Source organism: Periophthalmus magnuspinnatus, chromosome 10, assembly GCF_009829125.3.
Source record: "Periophthalmus magnuspinnatus isolate fPerMag1 chromosome 10, fPerMag1.2.pri, whole genome shotgun sequence".
NCBI lineage: Eukaryota > Metazoa > Chordata > Actinopteri > Gobiiformes > Gobiidae > Periophthalmus > Periophthalmus magnuspinnatus.
In genome coordinates this window covers 6,290,358-6,313,476 of record NC_047135.1, presented here as the reverse complement: position 1 = coordinate 6,313,476, position 23,119 = coordinate 6,290,358, and the positions used below count along the sequence as shown (strand labels likewise).

The 23,119-nt window shown below is 39.1% G+C and overlaps 2 protein-coding genes across 3 annotated transcripts in view; both read right to left on the bottom strand.

Annotated features, from left to right (window-relative positions):
* Nucleotides 1-16,077, bottom strand: part of LOC117377882 (amyloid beta precursor protein binding family B member 2) — a 42,350-nt gene extending 26,273 nt beyond the window's left edge. Inside the window, exons 1-8 of one of the 2 annotated variants that reach the window (XM_055224855.1) lie at nt 15,894-16,077; nt 10,780-12,030; nt 8,107-8,306; nt 7,415-7,558; nt 6,626-6,711; nt 6,215-6,275; nt 4,584-4,730; nt 4,137-4,264 (exon numbers count right to left, since the gene is read on the bottom strand). In XM_055224855.1, the coding sequence (XP_055080830.1) occupies nt 4,137-4,264; nt 4,584-4,730; nt 6,215-6,275; nt 6,626-6,711; nt 7,415-7,558; nt 8,107-8,306; nt 10,780-12,007 (1,994 nt within the window). In that variant the 5' untranslated portion in view covers nt 12,008-12,030; nt 15,894-16,077. The remainder of the gene's footprint in view (nt 1-4,136; nt 4,265-4,583; nt 4,731-6,214; nt 6,276-6,625; nt 6,712-7,414; nt 7,559-8,106; nt 8,307-10,779; nt 12,031-15,893) is intronic. The other variant, XM_055224856.1, reaches the window with a different exon arrangement.
* Nucleotides 16,078-16,475: 398 nt separating this feature from the next.
* Nucleotides 16,476-21,371, bottom strand: dele1 (DAP3 binding cell death enhancer 1). Its single transcript, XM_033974431.2, has 12 exons — nt 21,167-21,371; nt 20,443-20,563; nt 20,112-20,214; nt 19,823-19,964; nt 19,528-19,749; nt 19,362-19,441; nt 19,114-19,207; nt 18,899-19,041; nt 18,657-18,815; nt 18,203-18,295; nt 17,547-17,706; nt 16,476-17,081 (listed from the first exon to the last, which is right to left on the bottom strand). Exons 1-12 carry the CDS (start codon nt 21,195-21,197, stop codon nt 16,843-16,845), a joined length of 1,587 nt encoding a protein of 528 aa, XP_033830322.1. The 5' UTR covers nt 21,198-21,371; the 3' UTR covers nt 16,476-16,842.
* Nucleotides 21,372-23,119: the final 1,748 nt, after the last annotated feature.

Genomic DNA, 23,119 nt, shown 5'->3' with positions numbered 1-23,119 from the left:
CTACTCACACAAGCACCAAAGACTTGCTGAGTGCTCCAGATATAGCCCCATGACTTCATCCAACAACATCAGACCACTCCTTCTTTCCTCCCCCTCTCCCCCTTTAGAGACACTCATTCATACTGAATCAGGTTAGCGGAAGGTAGGGGTAAAGGGAGCATCCAGGACATGCCTAGAAACAAATGGGTAAAGAAGGAGACAGCACGCAAAAGGAGTGATGGATAGGAACTAAGGCAGCTTCAAGATTTATGTTAAAAGCTATGGATTTTCTTAGAATCATCTGTTTTCTTAATTGGCATGTTTTTCGAAAGTGCTTGATTATTCAGTTCAATACGCTCCGTCCTGATTCAACGCACTGCATCTGTTTTGCAAGTGACTCTATATCTGACACACAAACACACAGGACAAATTATGCAGACTTCTATTAGTCTGAAGAGGCATTCCCACAGATGCACTGAAATACACTGAAATACACCATCTTCAATCAGCGCAAACTGCATTAGAGCACAGTGCCCTCTTGTGGTAGGTAAATCTGATGTAAAAATATTTTAAAGATGTAAAGATAGACTTAATTGTACAAAATCTTCTCTGTACTTACTATTCACAGATGCAAAAATAAATAGTTGTAGTGTAAGTTTGCATAAGGAAGGCATTTTGCCCTCCATGTGTGCTGATTTGGCATTTTGTATTTAGTTCAGAGTTGGCACCTTTTGTTGTTCTTGCAGTTATTTGTGTGTTGTTGTAACTGCTTTGGGATGTGACTCTTGGTTGCTGTGCCGACAAGTTGATGTGAAGGGTCTATTTGAGAGTTACTGGTCTGTTTTGGAGACTGGCTCTAGTGAGTTGAGACTGCTGTTGTTTTGCTCTTGTTTTGGCGTGGGTTACAGAATACAGTAGTCCTTGTGTTCAGAAAATAAACAACCAGAAGAAATTCAGCGTGTTTCCTTATGCCAGAATGTTACAGTACTATGAAAAGTAACTACAACAGTAGGTAAGGTGTGCAGAAAGAATGATCTACAGCAGCAACTAATATCCTACCACAACTTTTTACCAAAATATATAAATGGTAAATGGTCACATGTTTATATAGCAATTTTCCACCTCTAAGGCACTCAAAGCACTTTACATCAAGGGATCACCCATTCACACACACATTAATACACCGGTATATGCAGACGCTGGGAGCAAGCTGGGTTAAGTGTTTTGCCCAGGGACAAAAAGGCAGATGCAATCACACCACCAACCTGAGGGTCTTTGGATCTGACCACTTTATCAATGATCTTTATGTTGAGAGCAGGATTCAAACTGCCAACCCTTGGATCAGTGGACAAACACCAACGGAGCTACTGTCGCCCAAACCTATAACTGCGCAAATTACTTTAGATAATAAAGGTGTAATGGTCCTTGAAAACTTAAAAACAATGTATTATATAAGCAACAAGCAATCTTTAGCTGTTATGCACTTTTTAGAGTGAATAGTACAGTAGGGAGGACTTGAGCTACCCTTGCACCATCGTTCTACCACAAAAACCAAAACACTGAAAGTTGCCAATCCTTGGAGACACAAAACCAAAAAACGTTGCAATATTTCTAGTTTACATACACAAGGCTGGTGTTTTGTTGGGGTGACTACTGAAGAAAATACTGGAAAAAGTGGGAGGTCGACGTGGCAACACATGGAATACAAAATCCAATGCTGAAAGGAGGAAAAGTAGGAAGAGAGGGAGAGGAATAGGAATCACATGAAAAATATAACAAGATGATAAGCTGGCGAAGTGCAGGGAATTCAACATTTTAAACTTAACTTCACAACCACCCGGGTCTGTGGACTGTCAAATTGTACCAGTTATAAATCCAATCCCAAGAACATTTCAACACAATCTCCCTCTTCCACAGAAAATGAACACAGTGTACTGGAGATATGTCACTCTTAGTTTTTAATATTCAAACGGAATAAAATATTGAAACAGCTATTTGCTAGTTTTCCCCTTTTTAAAGTATCACAAAATCATTAACCCATTTGTCAGCTCAGGTTCAGCTCAAGTAATTTCAGTGTGAAATAAGATGCCCTCCCAAAGACGTGTTACCTCAAGGTAGCTGGGGTCTAGTGGGCAGTTATAACACTCTCACATTATTAGGAGCCATTTAGATTTGTCACAGTCACATCTATACTCAATGGGAAGATTGGGGTCAGATTTGGGTCATATAAACTCCTCAGTGAATAGGAAAAAAGCTTCAAAACCAGCAATTTTAGCTTGAAAATAGGAAATTGTTCCCCAAAATTCAAAAAAGCACAGCGCCTTTATACAGGGAACCCAATAAAAGCAAAAATGAAATTATGTCACATTTGAATGAAAAACGTTCCTCATGACACATTCATCCATCAGAAATCTACTCATATCTTCAAAAGCACATCCAACTCACACATCACCAGTAACACGTTTGAACATCATGTTTAAATGTCAGATCAATAAAACCCACATGGCCAATATAATAAAACATATATCTTTTACAATCACACTTCGCCTGTCATGGAAAATGATCGGCTGATTTTTAAATAAGATACAGTGCCTCCCTGAATAAATAATGTTCCACAGTCCTGACGAGCCAGTTTACAACAAAATGTTTCATGCTCTCAGACATTTTCCCCATATATAATTAATATTGATTTAAACTACAAAATTATATGGACAAATACTGCATTTAATAAAGGGAAATGTATGTTTCATGTATATTATTGTAAATGAATTATGAAATAAACATTAATTATGATATCTGTGTAATCCCCTCAGTCGTCTAGGTGTAATCCATAGAAAAAGAAAAAATCAAATCTCCCTTCAGACAGATATAAGGCAGTGTGCACCTGTAATCTGACCAGAACTGAAGAAGAGGCTTGGATGAGCAGCAAAACGTCTTCACTCCTACAACTTTTTGTCCAGTTCACAGATAAAATTTTTCTTTTCCTATTAGTTATAATATTTTTGTATTATTTGTTATATCTATAAAATAAAAAGTTTGTGAGATGAGTTTGTACATTGTCCCTTGTCAGGGTTTGGGGTTTTTTGTGTATCCTGTGCTGTTTTCCTCCCTTCTGTGTTTGAGCCTGGAGCTGGGCGGAGACTCTGGCACCACCTCCACACACCTGCTTTTGATGAAGGAATCAAGCCTTCACCTGTGAGTACTAAAAGACTGAGGACCCGACACTCTGGGCCAGATCGTCTTGTCATTTTCCAGTTTTTCCTTCATGTCATGCTCCGGTTTATTTGTTCACGTATCCACCGCGATGCTGCACCTACGTCTCCGTCCTAGCTCTCCGTGTCCAGTACAAACATCCTAGCCTCTGACCCTGCGACCCACAACTTGCTCCAAGACTACTGCCTACGACACCCCTCCGAACTGTCTGCTCTGTCTACCTTCATTCACATTCCTTTATCTGCAAATAAACTTTGTTCTATCTTTTTTCACGAGTCTGTATCTTTGGTCCCTCTATCAGTCTTCACGACAAAGGAATACATTTAACTAAACTAATAAATAAATAAACAAAAAAAAAGTAAATGTATGACAAGAATCCGTACATGCCTCACACATGCATACTCCACTCCATACTTTATACTCCACCATTACACTACATGTTTAATGCAATAGCCGCCATGCTGGAATTGTATGTTTCAGGGAGTGCAAATGTTTCAAGGGTTAATGGGAACCTTCAGGGGCACGTATCAATGAACGTTTAGCTCAGCCCTCCTCCCCACATGTTATGCTAATGCTAGCCTCAGCAAACTGTCAGTGCCAAAGTGAGAAGGTTAAGAGACTGGGACAGAGCCAAATGAGTGGCAGCCCCTCAGGCCCCCGGCGGAGATGGAAACGGAACAGCATTGGGCATAATTATGGTCTTTCTGCTGCAGTTTATGCAAATACCCATTACTTTATAATGAGACTGTTGTCAGGGTCTAATCATTGGCAAACTCCTGAATCAGCAAAGAGTAGCACTGTTGGTATGTATTGTATTTAACATTAATGTGTATAGTGAGGTCATGACTTGAACTGTTAATTATGATGCAAAAAATAAATACAATAAAAAAGACAAAATAAAACAAACAATTCATAATAAAGATCAGAAAAATAGGTGTAAATACCTGTCATGGTCCCGGCCCACGCCCCACACACGGATGCTGCTGATTGGCTGAGAGTGAAGCAGACTGCGGTCGTCAGGGTCAACCAAGGTCAACATCCGATCCTGAAGCACCAGCAGCATTCCTTTACCCTATCAGCACACAAAAATATATAATGTATTAATGTTATCTTTATGCTTTTACTTGCAGTTGTTGTTTACAGCAAAACTCTTTATGTGGAATGAATTAGGTGGTGAAGGTAAAAAAAAATACAGGGCTCATAGTTCAATCATAATGTGACATATTTCAAAGCTAAACATTAGTGTCATCATATGTGCAAGGAGGGCTGTTTGTATCCTTCCTTACCTTCTTATGATATATCCTGTAGTCCACTTTACCTCATGTTTATACCATATTGTAGAACTTCTCTATTTTTAAATGATAGAGAGCTGATTGCCTGATGGGACTGACCTCTCCCCAGACCCCCGCGGAGTCCCGTATGTCCCGCCTGCAGTAGGACAGCTGTCTGATACAGTGGTGCACAGCCACACTGCTCCGCCCTTCGCACAGGTCCTGTTCTGACATCTCCACCCAGCCCAGAGACCGCACGGGGAAAGACTGGAGATGAGAACAGAGGAGAAGTAAATGGTCTAGTACCTTAACATCACAAAAATGTACTCATGTAGCAGTAAAAAAAAAAAAAAAAAGTCTTACATGTATTGAATAAAATAACAATGCAGATGATCAGAAAAAAGTCTCCACAAAATATAGTCAAATCTATGACCCAATTAAGCTCCAGGTTTCTCACTGGACAAATCAAATCTAACATAAATTATTATATGATATTAATTATTACTCAGGATGTATTTTGGAGCAAAGAGCACTTTCAAGTAGAATTAATTATGATTACAACAGTAAATGTGATTGCAACCCATTTCTCTATACAAGCTCTACACACACACAAATATATGTTATATAATAAAAACCAGTGTAACTGATAGTGACAAAAACAGCACATCTTGTATAGAGCTGTCAGCCAGTGCAGACAGAAGCAGGGCAGAGGAGGACAGAGTATTAAATATGAAAGGGCCTGTGTGTATTTTGTGTGTACTGACGCTCCCTCCTCTTTATCCGTCTATTTCCCCTCCACAACAAGGAGCTCCTCCCGCTGAGAGTAACCACAGGATACATCTTTCAAGTTCTGCAGTGGAGGCAAGCCAGCATACATTCTACCACATAATCGCGCTCTCCCTCTGCACTCATATCTATTTCAATAAAAACTAGTTTAGCGTTTCTGAATTCTCATTTCCCTCATGGGTTTGGTCCAGTCACAAGGCCAATAGGATACAGAATCTGGCTTCAATTCTCTGTGATTGTATAAAGCAACCTTACAAGTGTTAGAGTCTGCAATTCTCAATTCAAAACGCAGTATTTAAATTATATGTTGAATTGTCAAACTTCCTCAAACTGTTGGCTCTGAATAGACAGCTAAAACCCATTAATATGTTGTAATATCAACATTATTACAATGAAACAACAGCAATGTTCTGTACACGGGAAATTATAAAATCAAACACACTTGGCAGCTTCAATACGACAGTTCAATTTTTTTTTTTTATAATAAAAAATAAAAGATTAAAAAAAATAAAAACATTTTAATGGACAATATATTTTAAGCAATTTGGAACATTTAACTAGTAGTAATAATGAGAAAAGCTGATATGATCTGGATTCTAAATAACCCAACCATAAAGCTTTGTAATCCTGATATTTTTCTGAATTTAAGATGCTCTGCATCAGCTGTTTAATATGCTGTATAACTGTATGTTTTAACCACAAGAGGGCAGTAAATCCTCATACTTCTGCACACACCACCTGTTCACAACGTCACCTCTGGGTGTCGCTGCTTCATGCACAGATAAAGAGAAAGCCATTACTGATGTTCATTACGTCATCCTAAAAGCCTTGCCTGCTGTTTCTCTTGCCCTTAGGGAAATTATACTTTGTTGAAGTTATTCGGTTCATAGGATAGAGTGGTAGTAATATGAAATGTTGAATAGACTGAAAACACAAAAACATGTACAAAATGTTGTTGATCTTACCATTGCCTCTGAGTCTGAGTAAGTGCTGTCAAGATCCACAGTCTCCAGTTGGGCGGGAGGGCTACATGGGCACATTAGGTTACCCGTTACTCACATAATAGCTTTAAAGGTACACTATATGGAACTTCTCTGGTATAACTTCTCATCTCTAGATGCTACAGTATTACTTTGCCGGGAAGTATGGCATTAAACTTATCCATCCCTATTGCGACAGTTCAAATCTGTGCAGAGTTGAGGCAGTCCACAGCAAGAATGCATGTTACTGAAGCATTTGATAAGCAATAAAACACCTGCAATTTAATAAATGCTAGACAGATACATTTAATGCCACACCAATAGCATCTCCATGGACAGAAGAAGATGGCTGACCATGTAAATAAGTGATAAAACATAATTTCTTAGTGTTATTACTTAAGTTTGAGGGAAGCGTAGCGCAGTGTGGCTCCTTCGAATGCCTTGAGGCTTGGGTCTGGATACACTGGGTAGTCTTTCAGTTCCTGATTGATAGAAATAAGAGAGAGAGAGATCATTATAAAATTGGTGGAAAACCTTGAAAAATAATTAAATTTTTGTCTGTAAGTGACATTTAAATAGTGATAGTACAGAAACATAAAGATCAGTAGTTATTAAAAGAGATAAAGATCTTTTGGATAGGCACCATGGGAGTCCGCCTTGGCCCCATTATGAATCTTAGATGAATAAATGTAGCAGTGCAGTAGTCGTTTAACTCTCACAAATGTAAGACACCACATTTCTGTTGTCAAATTAAAACTAAAATGAAACAAATCTTGAAAAGCCTATTGAAAGGCTTTGGAAAATTTGTCTAAAAATTTGCCTTGTGGTTATGTCAGCTTGGTTCGTTTTAGACAGGTTGACTGATCAAATTGATTTACAATAGAAAATACTACAGCTATTTAAAAATACTATGTCCACTGGTGTATCCCTTTAGAACTGATGATGTTGCCTATAGAACCAGCAAAGAGCATGTTTGCAGAGGTTTGGTGACCTCTGCAAACATGCTCTCTGTATTTTAATATTAATATTTAAGATTGTATAGTTCTTTCAAATGTTGATGTTCTTGGAGTGTTTAAAATGTGCTTGGTAAATTGTAATTTTTAAATGAGTCTGAGTGCAATCACAGCTTTAGAAAAAAAAATATATTTTCAATGTCACGATGTCGGTAATAGCTGTGTGTCATACACTGACTGTGCAGGTGGAGAGGTTTAGGTCTGGTCCGGAGCAGATGACATCATTCATGGGGGTGGAGGAGGCGGAGTCAGGGGAGGAGGCAGAGGGAGAGGGTACAGGCTCCACTGAGCTGTCAGAGATCAGGCTGCTGGGGCGCTAAGGAGAGCACAAATGAAAGGTTAACGGCAACAACGTTCAATTTACTGGCCTCAGTGTGTTAGCTACTTATTAGAGAAACAGGTGTCAAAGCAAAAGTGGTCTATGAACTGTACAGAACAAGATGTCCATCAAGATTCAATTAAATATTTTCTCTTTTTATAAATTTACAAAAATATTTTAAGAGGATTGTGATTTCATCTGAGTAACTGGGGCTGAAATCAGTATTAATTATGGTTCAATTAGCCACTTCAATAGAAAGTGTATGACTTGATTTTGTAAATGGAGTAGTTGGAATGAATAAAATAAATAAATAATAAAATGAACTTAACTTCACACAAAAGTATTCTGAGTCTATTGTGATAAATGCATTTACCAGAAGTGGCCCAGCAGGTAATTGTGTGGTTCTACGGCTCTTTTTATTTTTGTTTTTAAAATTGTTATGTTGTTTTGCAACTTTTCATCACGTCTGTTTAAGATGTTTGATCCCGAGTTCTATTAAAATCTATCTCTTCTCCTTGAACACCTAAAAAAATTTCACACTTTACCTCATTGGGTGGTTTGAGAGAGTCCTGTGTTTCTTGTTGTGTCTCACTGTCTGGGCCATTGTTCGGAGACGAGTTCTGGTTGCTAGAGGCAACAGGTCTGTGGTATTGAGTGGTACCGGTGGGGACGTGCCAGAAATAGACCTCTGATGAGTCTGAGATCTCCCTCCAGCCCGGGGGCAGGTCCCCTTCACTCCACATATCTGAAACAAGAATGTATACAACATGTTACGAAAAAAAAAAGACAGATCCATAAGCTTAAACAGTCCAAGCTTCATAGGGCAAGGAGTACTGTCCAGTTCTGCTTTGTGTACCCACTAGACTTCTCAGTAATACCAGGAGCAAGCCCTCATTAATACAGACAACTCATTCATTCTCTGTATAAAAAAAATATGACTTCATTAGTACAGATGGCATTTTTTATTAACTTTATGCAAAGACAAAAATCCCCTGCAATTTGTAAATCAATACTCCACACCTTTAAACTGTAAGTATAATAATAAAAATAATGCAAAGCCAGGCTCAAGACCAGAGGTGACAAAGCCTTTTCTGTGGCAGCACCCAGACTATGAAACAGCCTCCCTCTGTCTGTCAGATCCTCACAGGCTAGCCTGAAAACCCACCTCTTCTCCCTGGCATTTAATATTAGCTAGACAGGATACCTTGGTGTTTTATTGTTCTTTGTCTATGTATTGCGTTATCTGCATATTTGTTTTGACTTTTATGTGAAGTGCTTCGGACAGCTGAAGTTGTTTTTAAATGTGGTATATAAATAAATTGAAATGAAAATAAAAACTGCTCACTAAACGTGTGTTCAAAATAAATAGTACCCATAAATTGTTGAAAAATCAAATATACGCACTTAAAGGTCCTATATTATGCAAAATGGACTCTTGTGAGCTTTAAGCCATGTTAGAATGCTGTTTCCTCATCAAAAACATACCCAGAGTTGTGTTTTGTTTCATTCGCACATATTTGAGTAACCCTCTATTATTAGTCTGTCTACATCTCCAAAGCTCAAATTGCTCTATTTCACCTTGTGATGTCATGTAGTGTTAGTTTTCAGGTTAACAGCTACCTTTTATTAAGACAATTGAGGTCAGAAATTATCCAAATGATTCTAGTGATGGTGAATAGAGTTTAAAAACAGTGGAGCACTTCCTGTTTTACTACATGACATCACAAGGTGGACCAGAGTGTTTTTGTTTGAGAGAAGAACTCAACCCTTAAACCCTTAAATATGCAGCGTTTGTGTGTAAAACATGTGAGAATGAAACGACATTATAACATACATCAGAAAATAGCATAATATGGGCCCTTTAACATAACTGGAATACACAATAGTTAAAAATGTATAGTATCAAAATGATCTAAAACCTAAGTTAATTAACTGGAACCCCCAAGTATACCTCACAAAGTGTTTATTTTCCCATGGGGGCTCTGTCTGTTCGTCTGTCCCATGTATGTGTGTATGTGTGTTTTATATTCTTATTCAAATATCACTTCCTCCATATGTCCTTGGTATTCATAGCCTTCTAAAAACAGCTCTGCATCCATTCATTGCTCTTTTCACGCTCTGCAGTCTCTTGCCCTTCACCCATCCTGATCATTCTCTGCACCACCAGGTCTCTCACCGGAGCCCTAAACGTGTCTGCAGCAGTGCTAAAGTGAGTATCCTGTTTGTTATAAAGGAGAGAGAGATTGGTAAATTTCCACATCAGACTGTCTGTAGGAGGGAGCAGGAAGCAGCCGGGATGAGTGTAAGCATGATCAAAGGATGAAACAGATATGCTAATACTCCTTGAAAGAAAAACAAGATTAAAACACAAACACAATAAAAACAAATTTGGATCATACAGATAACAGCTTAGTTATTAGTTATTAAATACGACAACCAAATCAAAGCATGAATTGAAGTTATGTATATGGGGCGAATTCATTGGTTGAGTGGTCAGATGACCTACATGTTGGTGGTGCGATTCCAGGTCCCACAGATAAATGCTGTCGTTGTGTCCTAGGGCAAGACACTTCACCCACTTTGCCCCCAGTGTCTGTGTGCACTGGTGTATGAATGTGTGAGTGAATGGGTGAGTCCTTCCTTGATGTAAAGTGCTTTAAGTGCCTAGAAGGTGGAAAAGCGCTATATGACCGTTTACCATTTAGCATGAAAGCCTATAATTAAGCCATCTTATCAAAAGTAATTATGGATTTGCGTGAATAGGCAATACAAAAGAATAAATAGGAGTTTGGTGATACAGCACAATATTACATGTTTTCCAGCCTAGGTCATAATTTTACTTTTTTACACTGAAGGGTTTTTATTTCGCCTGACAGTTCACTCTTCTCTGTAATTGGTTGGTCAGTCTGCTTGTCTTTTATTGATCATGGGCTGCCATATAACTTTCTATTTCTATAACTTTCCGTTGGTTATTTTGTGCTTTACAAAAATACATTGAATTGTTAAATTGGCTTGTCTCTCACAGAACATTACCTAAGCTGGCCAGTAGGAAAAGTGGGTGGGCAAAAGTAGATGACATATATCTTTGTTTGAGCATAGAGCTACATTTAACAGAAAAGAACAGACAACTATATAACAGTCTACAAAGTGAGAAACCATCAGAAAACCTGATTTTGTGTTGTATATCATCCAGGGCAAAGAATGAATACATTACTAACCTGTCTCATGAGGAGTTTGTGGAGAGGGCGTTTCTTGCGACAGCGTGGTCCAACTTGAATCCTCATCCTCGGAAGGACTGTCTGGAGTTAGGTCCATTCTCAAACTCACTCTGGGCAGCCCTGTCTCTGATTCAGGCTCTGGGGGAACTGAGGGCGTTCTGCTCCTCGTTGGGGTACTCCTCTCTCCAAACCGGTGCAGTTTCGGGGATGACGTTGGCGGATACTGCTGCTGGAACTGGTTCTCATTGTTGGGGTGTAGCTCGACTTTGATGACCCGGGGAGAGGAGGTGCGAGAGGGCTTACCGGGACTGCGAGGACTCTGAGTTGTGATGTCTTCTTGGAGGTGGACTGGAGCCTGATTTTGGAGAAGATTCTGGTTGTCTGGGACCCACTCCGGACTGTTACTGCTAGATGAGGTGCAGGAGAGAGGGGCCTCAACCACCACGGGTAAAATTGATTGTCTTGGTGTTGGCGTCGTTGATTCGTTTTCCTCTTCGGCTATTGGTTCTACGACATCTTTTTCCTCCTGGCAATCATCTTTATTGTTATCTTTCTCTTCTTTCTGAATCTCACACTCCTTCATGGGACTAGCTTGCTCTTTTTCAGGAGATAACTGTTTATTCTCCACCTCCTCCTCTTTTTCCTCTTTGTGGTCACAATTGCTGTCCATATCCCAAGTCTTCGCGTGATACCCCAAGAAGCTTTTGGTCCTTCTACGAAAAGGTTGTGAATTATCCAGCCAATCAGAGCTGGCGTTGTTCAGGAGGTCATTGTGGATTTTGCTTTCTGTGGTTGCTCTACACAACTCCATTTGTTGGCTTTCAGCACGTCTTTGCATGTTAGCGCCATTCTTCACTAGTTTGGGATTGGTTGTATTGAACACTGTGGAGGATGCTGATGAGGAGTAGAGGGCAGAGCTTGAGGAGGACTTTGTGGGAAGACCTCGAGTCCTCTGGTTTTTGGATGATCCCAGGTTGTCGCTGATTCCCATGGCGCTTCGAACACTGGTCATGGCGTATCTTTGCCGGCTTTTTGGAAGTGTAGCCGAACTTCCGGTCTCCATGCTGGCGGACTCCTTGATGATGTCACGCCCCAGCAGCTGATTGTAGGAGGAGCGCAGGCTAAGGGAGGTGGGCGGGGTCACTGAGGGTCCCGTTCGATTGGTCAGCCCCACGTTTGAGGGGGAGGAGCCAGAGCGAGAGAGGGGAGGAGTCTGTACTGATGTCATGATGATAAACTGAGCAAGATAATCTGAGGGGAAAAGAACATAGAACATTTATGACACATATTTCTACATTTACAATACAATATGTATACCAATCTGCCCAATGATAACACAATCTATAAATAGTATCTGACTAGCAATTCAGAGCGCAAGTGTACTCTCTATACTCTCTATGATTTCTGTCATTTAAGACCATAAATTCATTTGTGTAATACCTGCAGTATTCCTCAGAGTAAGCAATACATTATATACATTTTACAGAACCTTTTTGAACTAGTCCAAGTTTCGTGATTGTAATTTAGATCTGTAACTAGGCCTGTCATGATAAATACTATATTGACTTCTCACTCAATATGTGACAGAAGGAACAATATTTTTTGTGGGTCAGTATTTATCATAGAAACTTCATCTTTGCACAAGTGGGGAAACTTTGGTTATTTTTCTATTCTACTATCAGAATTGAGCTGTAGAAGTTTGAATTATGAACTTCTATGACTCATTATAGAGACAAATTAACTGCTTAAGTGTTGCATTTGGTTATTTATTTATTGCAGCTCACATTTTTTAGCAATATTGTAGATTTAGAAATGTTTTTGTTGATAATTCTGCTTTATGCTGTGGTTTCAGTATGATAGTTTATCGTCTATATTTACTTCAGCAACATATCACACTTAGAATTTGTTATCATGACAGGCCTGTAACTGTAACTAATGATAATTTTAGTAGTCGACTAGTCAATGATTATTTTTTGATTCACTATTTTACACACAGAATTATTGTATCAGACAATAAGTCACATTTTTTAAAATGGCATGTGTCAATATTCTGCAGCTTCACGCTTCAGTTATAGTAAACCAGGCTGAGATCTTGTTACAGAACTATTGAACATAATTGGAGAAAGTGCTCTCACTGTATTATGTTTGTATTTTCCCTGAGTCAGACTGAATACCCTAAGTCTCTTCTGGTGGTGCATTTCCTCCGCCCACACATCTCAGTGCTGGCTAATGGTCACTGGGTTAGTGTGTTTTTAAAAGCTTTGCCTCTGGTTGCTGATAACTGCTAGCACAAACAAAATCCTTTGGTATTGTTTGCTCCGCTCTGCATAATATTTCACATCATTGATTCTGTTTTCGTCTGAAATGACAATAATATTGCACCGTTCCTGACAGCCATGTTTAAACATGAAACGTCACTGTTGATCAAACGCACTCCATGCTGGTCATAAATTGTGACTGCATTTGCATTGCATTAGGACTGAGTCAGAGCGTACTTGTTTTGAAGCTGATGTCAGGCTTAGATTTCCGCAATAGACATCCTATACTTTTATAAAAATAAGGTGTCAATCTCAAACATGCACATAAGGTAAAATGAAACCCTACAGCTAAAGACCAGGCCGAGCTTAAGATCTGGAGATGGGTCCCCGGGTGTTCCGCTGTGGTACCCACTCCACCTGAGGGTCAAAAGCAGAGGACAAATTGCTATAGGGAGAATAGAGTGTGCCTTCCTAAATCCTTACTCTAACTAGTAACTCAGATACATACGCAATCAAAATCAGGGCCAGACTGTGGTATTTCAAATCATAACAACAAAAACCATGAGAAGAGATCTTGCTTTTGCACTGCCGTTTGAGAATCAGCATTGTCTCTATGGGGTTATGGAATACGATGGCATCTTCGTACCTGTGCAGCCTTGTTATTTATTGTTTTAATTAAACTCTACACCTGAGTAATAAAACTAGGCTCCATCCAGACACGCAAGGTTTGTGTGTCAACATCCTTTTATCCACTCACACAATGCTGCAGTCATCACTGGCAACTGTCTCAGAAACATGGAAACCACGAGCGCAGCAGATTTTAAACATGATAAGATCTTGGGAAAAGACAGCGCTGTAGGTTGAGCACTTTGTTCATACAGGACCCCTATCTCTCCCCTGTCCTCTTGCCCCTCGTTCGTCCTGGGAGGTTAGCCGTGTTGTTGTCCGCTGTCACTGAGCCAGCCAAGAACAACAAGCTGTTACAGTGCTGACAATGCATTCGCTCCTGGAGTCAACAGGTACATCCCACCTGCGCTGAACCCACCGCACACTTCAGACCACTATAATGTTGCTGTCTTGAGTAGCAGACTGCTGTGTTGTTGTTTTACAAATACATATTTATTAAGGTTTTTGGGCCAAAGATTGCTGATATTGGGTGAATCCGGTGCATGGTTAGAGCCAAAGGTAAGGGAATAAAGGTGTTTATTTTGGTGACATGTTCCTTCATCATTAAGCAGGAACAAAAAAGGTAAACATGAGTTTCAGACTACAAATATAATAATATCCAATAATTATTTGTTAGTGCTGGAACCACTCAAAAAGAGTGGCACATACAGTGAAAATGGTGCAGACCATAATTTGGGGGTAAGGGAATATTCCCTTAGTGGGCTTCCTCAAATAACTGGGTGAAATGAAAATGCATTACAAAAGTAAAATGTAGGCCTTAAAAATGAAATAATAAAAATGTAAGGGCTTAATAGTCATAATACATGTTTTAAATGTATATCGTAATAAGTGGCTAAAACATAAAATAATGTTTGTGAAGCCATGATATCCGGCATCACTATTCTATCAGCTAATTTCATTCAAAACAGGAACAAATGTATGTTTTTTCTGGATTTTTGCCACTGTGACATGTGTGGCTTTTGTGGTTTAATTACTGATGTATTTGCTCATACAGAAGATCTTCATGTCTCCACATCCTCAGAAGCATTGCGGAATATACCATTGCTTTGGCAGAGGTTATTATGAAAGCAAATTGTCTTTTGATAACAAAATATACCTTCTTTTTTGTGCAATTCCTGACTGTTTAAATCTTTTAGCTCAGTACTGTAAGCTCATGTGGCAGCTAACACAAGCCCAAATATAGGGCTGACAATACACAATACTCAAAGTGCCCTGACTCTCCACGGGTGAAGAAGTAAACAGCATCTTTTACACTCACAATTACCGCCCGCGTCGACATTAAACAAAGTGGTCGTGCTGTAAGAGGAAGTGGGGAACATGAGGCTGGTTATTAGAAGGAGAAAGCACAGAATGACACAGCAGTTTGCAGAACAGTGGGCACGGCCAGTCAACATGGGAGCGCAATCCATCAATGTTTTCAATGTGATTCAATAAAATTACAGCTGGCAACGAGACATATTGACTTAGCTCTTCAGCACATAGAAAACAACAGTAGCTTATATATATTGATCATCTTATTATCCTTTTTAATAGATAAATTATTGCATTTGTTGTAATGATTAATGAGTTTTGTATCTTATTATTTAGGTTCAACATCATAATACAAAAACAAAAGCTCTCTATTCTAGTGTCATATATTTTGTTTAATATTACCTACAGTCGATGATGTCACTCTTCTGCAAAGGACAGCTGTTCTAATAATTAGGCTAATAGCTTTAAATGAGGGAATGACATCACTGGACAGACTCTGACAGAATCCCCTACCAGTATAAAGTAGCCATATTTTTATGCACAGGCATCAGGCATCTCCCTATAACAGCAGCTTTCCCATGGTCTCCAGCCTCCACAGCCCAGAATGCAGATGCAACAGTTGGGGGCAAGAGCTGGGGACAAAATGAACTTGAAAAAGTCAGTGATGTCATGGGTGGAGTATATGCCCCTCGTTTCTCGCAGCTTAACCTTTCCTCGTAAACTCTCTCAATGACATCCTATAAACACCTATAGATCATGTGCCATTATGGCACTCTTGTACAGGTGGAGATGCCGAGATTGCAGTGGCTAAACTGTCGATACACGAATACACGCAGTCAATCCTGAGCATCCATACCTTTCCCTAGCACTGGGAGGGGGCACATCCCATGGAGAGCGCATCTATTTACATCAACTCACCGCTTTGCTACGGGACTTCTGCGTGTTGCTCCGATCCCACGACGACAGGCGAGTGGGAAGTGTTGAGGTGACAGCCGCTTTTTAAGGTGCCAGCCCGCCCGTATAGCTCCAACCGGCCAGCCCTTATCAGGATCACATCTGCCCTCCCAGCCCGGCTCCTGCGTGCTCGGTAGGTAGCGGCTAAGCTGCGCACTCTCTCTGCGCCAGAGAATCCCATGTAGCGGCGTGGCGCTGTGGAGCTCTCACCTCAGCGACCAATCAGAGCCACGGACGCAGGACGCGCCTCACGCGGAGGAGACGCATCCACAATAAAAATTTACCGGTTAATTCTGCGACTCCGGTAATGAAATCACACATCATCGCAATGTTACGTCAAGGAGGACACTGAAAAACGAGAGCGGTTCATGGTTTATTTTGATTTTTTTGTCAAAACTGAAAGATGCTCTTGGCTTGATTTCATTTTAAATTAGGCCCAACCAAAATTCAGCACGTACAAATGTGTAGGTTATTCATGAATAAATTAATATAATCATTCTACCAAATGTGGCCATTACAAATAATACCAAACACTGAACATCAATGCAAATTTAAAAGTTTTATTTGTGCGTTTAACATCACAATTAACTTTGGCATACACAGAATCAAACACACACCCATCATAATGCACTTTCAGGGTATGATGTGGCTCCAGCAAAAAAACTATGTAGTGTGTACAGATTTTAGACATGATTAGAAAATAACATATTGTGAGTTTTAAAAATTCACATAACAAAACTGTATTAAAAACAGACACTTTTGATATTACACTTATTACTTGTTCACAAACATATCCAGTATAAAACAGCTCATACATGAAAACATCCATAATAGCCATCACTCTGCTCCTCTATCATACAGAAACTCTCACCCAACCAAATACATTCTTTAGCTTGACCTGTGCGACTGCTGACTATCCAATTCCCAGGGTCCATTTACAGGGGTTTCCCGTGTTACTCTGTGGATGGAGGTGAAAAGGCAGAGAGGGCAAAGCAGGAGGGACACAAAGGCTGCCGGTGCTCCAGGAGTGGGGTATGAGGGTGGATGGGAGGTGGGTGCCACTGGAAGACATGGTGGTACTAATGCCCAAAGATGAAAGTGGTTGTTGGAAACAGGGAACTGAGCGAATAGCGCGCAAATGGACACCTTGAGCTGGAGAAGACAAAAGATGTATTAGCAAAGAGTACTAAACTAAAAGAATTGTTACTTCAAACTTTCAAAACAAGGGTAGTCACCAAGTACTAAGATAAGGCAATTTTTAAAAAGGTGTACCCTTTGCAAAAGCTTACTCCAGTGGTTAAAAGCATATTTTATCAGACTGATATAAAATACTATACCAACTGTCATTAGAATTCTGTTTTTTTTAACAAGGTTAGGCACCAAAATGCACAGTGCTAAATAAAACAATATGTACTCATTTATTACTTCACTAAATAACTACATGAGTGGAAATATATAACCGGTCACTCTTGATCTCTGAACAATTACTGCTAATACACAGCTTTACATACATTACCACTGCAATATTGGCTCATTATAATCATATCACATGCAGCGCTAAAGCTAACAAAGAACTGAGGCAAATGCCAGTCATTCCATACGCGCATGTGGGCTTACTGTTCATATCTTTGGTACCAAGAGACTCCAGAAAGCTCTTTGCCTGTTTGTTCCCCCCTTTCGCAGCTTGCCTGTAGTAATCGACTGCTTTACTTAGATTCTGGGAGATCCCAAGGCCTTTTTCATAGCACTGACCCAGAAAGAGCAGAGCAGTGTTGTCCTGCAGATGGAAAAAATTCATTATTAAGCAAGATAGTTTAGTGCAAAGATTTAAAAATAGGCAACACATCACAAAGACATTAAAAAGCATAAGAGAATGCCATTTGACCACATATATAGCAAATTATATAAAATTTTAAAGGTGCTCAATGGAACTTTTCTAGTGGAGGGTCCACACTTACACTCGTTGCTTTGCATTTAAGTTTCCTCAGTATCGTATTAAACTCATCGAGTATCTCTATGGAGACAAGCAGGTGACAAAAGGCAGATGTACCCCGCTCACAGTAAGAATTCATAAAGAAGACATCTGTATTTGAAAAATACAAAATAGACAAATGCCCTACAACTGGACACTCCAGGCAAAGCACTATCATCCCCAACAAAAAAAAAGTACATAATACACCTTTAAAATTGCTTGAGAAATTTGCAGTGGTTTAATGGTTGGACTGTTTTTTTTACTCATTGATATAACTCTAGAAAGATCTACAAGCACTTACTCCACTCTCTGCTGCCATCTTCAGGTACTGCACAGACTTGTTTGCATCCTTTTGAGGCTTTTGGGAATAAACAGAGGCGAGACAGAGCAGAGCCTGAGAGTATAAGAGACAGCAGCAAAAATGTATTGGATAAGTAACCTGCACTATTCAAACCAATTAAGTTTTCATAGATGTGAACAACAGATTTCCATATTAATATGCAGGAGTTCAAGTATAACAGTGACAAGGGAATTTATATGTTGCCTTGGTATTAAATTAGCATTGTGTTGTTGGCATTTAATTTAAGGTATTGAAGTGATTGAGAATTACATTACAAGAGACTAATACACTGGCCTGGGTTAAAACAACCCAGTCTGTAAGGTTTTTAGCGACATTACTTTTATTTGTATGTGTGTTTGGTTTAAAAATTGTGTCAATTGTGTGTGGATAATCAATTTAACTCATATTTTTTTACCTTGGTTAGTCCAGCAGCAGAAGCCTCCTCCAGAAGATTGGTTGCAGTCTTCAGTTCGTCCTCACTGAGCTGCCCCCTACTGGTCAAAAGCAACTTAGCATAACGATACTGAGCTTGGGCATGGCCATTAGCTGCCGCTTGTCCATAGTAGTGCATTGCCTTGAAGGAAAATTACATCAAGATTAAAAAAAATATATATATATCATATTAAGTTAGAAGTTTCTGATCTGATTGCACCTCACTTTTTCCATGTCCCAGCTGACTCCTCGACCTTTTTCATAACAAACACCAGTGTTAAACTGGGCTTTACTGTAACCGAGCTGAGCTGCAGCCAAAAAGCAGGAAAATGCTTCCTCATAATTCTCACTGTTGGCATTTTGTAAACCTTAAAAAAACAGAAAAAAAACAAAAAAAACAGATACGCATTTTACAGTTATTGTAAATCCTATTTTGTTACCAATTATGTTGAGGATAACAGGAATACTGCTGTCTCCCACATGTCTGAGGTTTTGAGCTGCTTCCTCTAGCTTTTCATTCTTTGATAAAACATCCTGAAAAAGAAAATATGGCATTTTTGTAATATTCCTTAACTATACACACACATATTAAAATTTATATATATATATATATATATATATATATATATATATATATATATATATATATATATATATATATATATAAAATGGTTGTTGCAAAACTTACTTGGCCATTGATATCTGCAGTCACGGTCTTATGGGGTTTATTTAAACTTTCCAGAGAGGAAGAAGGAAGCAGTGAGTCTTCTATGAAGTAAAAACATAACACACTTTGATTAGCATGAGATATTTGTCACAACCGACGTAAGTCCTCAAAGAGGAGATAAACAAACCGAATGAAGAGGAATCACAGTCTATGAGGGCCCTCTGGTGGTCAGGAAAAGGACTTCCAGAAGATAGCTGGTCTTCAAGAATGTCACTGAGCTGACTGGCTTCACTACTGCTGCTACCACTGTTGCTGCTCTGATTTATGGCCAAATCTTGAGTCCGTGTATCTGGGACTCCCTCTAGACACAAAACACTTCTTCCTCTGGGCAAGACATCACGCCTCGACACTAGAATAGCCAGACAGAGGTCTGTGTTACATCAAATATTGTTAATATAAATTAGATATAAAAAAAGTCTTACAAATCTCTAGCAGGATCCGGTAGCCACATTTGCGCAGGCTGGAGGGCTCAGTCTGGCCTCCTGTGATAGAATGGGGTTCAGACCCAGAGAACTGGGAGTGAATCCTCCTGCACACCTGCATGAACAAGACTGCTGCTGCCCCCTGTGTACAATACACACATGGCATGTATGGTTTACAATCAATTACATAGTTTGATTAGAGAGTTGCACCACTGACAATAATTTTATCTCTATTAATAGATACTGTCTGAATATATAATGTGACATGATGATGTAGACCCATTCTTACCCATCCCACGGCATCCAGCGCTGTGTAACGTGAGAGATCTGCAAATGTGAAGTGTGAAGTCCTCTGCTTCCTCCTCTTCTTTCCATCCTCATCTCTCTGGGAACTTCCAAAAATAAAAAACATAAAAATCTAAGTAGTGCTTCTTAGATAATCCCCCAAGCATATTGTAAGGAACCCCCCTTAACAGTGTATGCTGTTCTATGAAGCAAGCAGCTCTTAAATGAGGACAGTCCACAATCCCAGCATAATATGCTAATCAAACCATGTAGATCTTTTACTATAAACAATCACATGACAATACTATAAGACATGATAGACAACTACACTGTACCTGCAGTCAGAGGAGTGACGGGAGTTGGAAAGGAGTGATGAGGTGTTGATAACTTCATCCTCCACGTGATGGTGGTTTTGGGTGAGGCGCAGGGGGCTATTGGCATGATAACGGTGTAAAACTGCAAACAAAAGCAGCCTGGATCATTTCAATAAATGACATTTGTACAAATTAAAGTTAAATAAAGTTTCTTTGTCAAAAACTGAAAATACGTGCATGACAACAATGTTTGTATAAGTTCTTTGTCAAAAACTGAAAATACGTGCATGACGTACATATTCAACAATGTTGTATATGTACGTCATATACAACATTGTATATGTACGTGCATGACGTACATATACAACAATGTTTGTATAAGTAACCAATCACGTATCATCATCACAAGTTCAAAATGCTATGCCATATATCTATAGCCAATTATGATTATGATTGAAATGTATAGCCTAATTTAAAGCTTTATGTGCATTTACTCTGAAATCGCAATCGTAGACAGTCATATATAAAATGTGATATGTAACTTGATCCCTCAACCAAAATAAACGAGTGCACCTGCAGTACATTTTCGTTCAATGTAATAGCAAAGATTACACTAATGTTCTGTTTTCCTTAGGTTTATCTTTCTTAGTAATGTTCAAATAAACCTATGAAGTTAGGTAGACAGCATTTCATCCAGTAATATGGTACTGCTTAATATTTACAGTGTCAATGTCATTGCGCTCACCTCTTACAAACAAGCCTTGAACTCGCCACATGATTCGTCTTTGGGCTTTAACCGCAACCAGTAACTGAAGACAAGTCCTCTTCACTCTCACTCATGGCCGTGTTTAGCGATCACGGTAGCAGTTTGTAGTTAGTTTTCCTCCAGCGGCCAAACTGGACGTAAATAAAACTGTCACGAGACTCTTAGGAAAAAGCAACCCGGAAGTGACTTTGGTGACGCAACTAGAAAGTTTATCACGACAGCGCCCTCCAGCCGTACGGAAAAGGGATAACAACGTGAAAAATGGAAAACTTTATTAATTTTAACACAAAATCGCTAACGACCGGCGAGCCATCTCTTCACGTACACATGCCATAAACTCTAACGTGAGATGCATTTGACATGTCTGTATATGTATTCATATTGTATTTATTTTTTATTTACTTTATTTAGTATTTATTTATTTAGCTATTAAATGGGTATGATTTCTTTAGTTATAGCTAGCTAATGAGCTAATGGGGTTAAGTTAGATATTTTTTGACCCTAGCAAAAATTAACTAATTTAACCCCTAATTTAAATATTTCTAAATGGCAGGACATTTATATAGGCCTAGGTTTCTGTTAATTGCATGTTTTGTTCTGATGCTAAATGTAAAATCTGTAGGCCAAAATGTTCACTTTCCTTTTGGGTGTATTCTCAACGTTTTTCTTCTTCCCTGCAGTGCATTGCGTTGATTTGGTGATTCTGATTTTGGTTGATTTATTAATTTGTAAACAAGTGTCTTGCCTAAGGACACAAACAGCACTATGTATACACACATAGGCTACTGCACTGCCGCCACAGGTATTGTGCTTGCTGAACTTTCATAGTTTTCATTTATGTTATAGCATACTCACTTTTTATCTCTCTTTAAGTTTCTTTGTAGGGCAGAAGGTCAAAGACTCACTTGACTCTCTTCTAGAATCACGTAGATGTGGTCAGATATACTGATATCACGAGAGTGATGAAAATCTAGTACTGTTGCCATAGAAACTAACAATTCTAATGCCAAAGGGTCCTCTAAATGTCATCTACCCACAGGAAGCTGAAAGCCATTATAACTTGTGTGTAGTCGTTTTCCCTCCATCTGAGCTTTTGACATCATCATAAAACATGAACAGAACTTTATGAATAGTTGCCATGGAGACACAGGTATAACATCTTTTACTCACCACGTCCCACCTCCGGCTAAAAGTCTCACCTGCAATAGTTTAGTGAGAAAGAGATTTCCTCACTGCCAAAAAGCTATTTACTGCATATCCCTGGGCCAAATGTGTCTGGGCAACATGGAAAATAATTGTGTTCAAATACAAAAACACCCTAATAGACCTGCCCCAGCTAATTTATTTATTAATTAATAAATGCATTATTTATATTTACTTTTTGTAGCCTCTAATGGTTTTTCAGTGGTGCATGTTAGTGGGACATAGGTCTTTTCACAATGTTTTTTTGGAGTATCCCAAATATCAGAAGATATCTTGGCAATCCAACAGAAATTTGTTTTTTAATCAGCTGATTGAGGTTTAAGTATCAGACAAAAATGAAGGGACTTTTAAAAGTATGACTTTTTTATCTTTGTCTGATTACCATAAAGGTTTACATTTTTATTTTAATCAGCTCCCAATATTCAAATTTCCCATACCTTCCTTACAGCATTCACTGAATTCCTGTAAACTGCACAAGTAGGTATGCTCAAATAAATACATTTTTCTGGTCCCATTTTAGCTAAAGATTCTAAAGATTTCAACCACTACCTATTTTCTTTCTGGCTTTCCCCTCCCAAATCTAGTACCAAATAAATGTCTAGCTTCCCGGCACTGACTGTATTGTTAAGTTCCCCCCATAGACTCCCCACCACCTCAGCCTCTCGTGCACCCCTCTCCTCCTTGACATGTTTTAACCCCTGTTATTTAAAGCCTTGCTGGACCCATTCA

Bases quoted from the DNA above. Each gene is read 5' to 3' on its own strand.
- dele1 (XM_033974431.2), bottom strand. From the start codon at position 21,197: ATGTGGCGAGTTCAAGGCTTGTTTGTAAGAG. The intron at 19,965-20,111 runs GTAAGAATGGGT...TATTGTACACAG, and splicing joins CGCTGGATGCCGTGGGATGG to GGGGCAGCAGCAGTCTTGTT. The intron at 19,042-19,113 runs GTAACAAAATAG...TGTTTTTTTAAG, and splicing joins TGTTATCCTCAACATAATTG to GTTTACAAAATGCCAACAGT.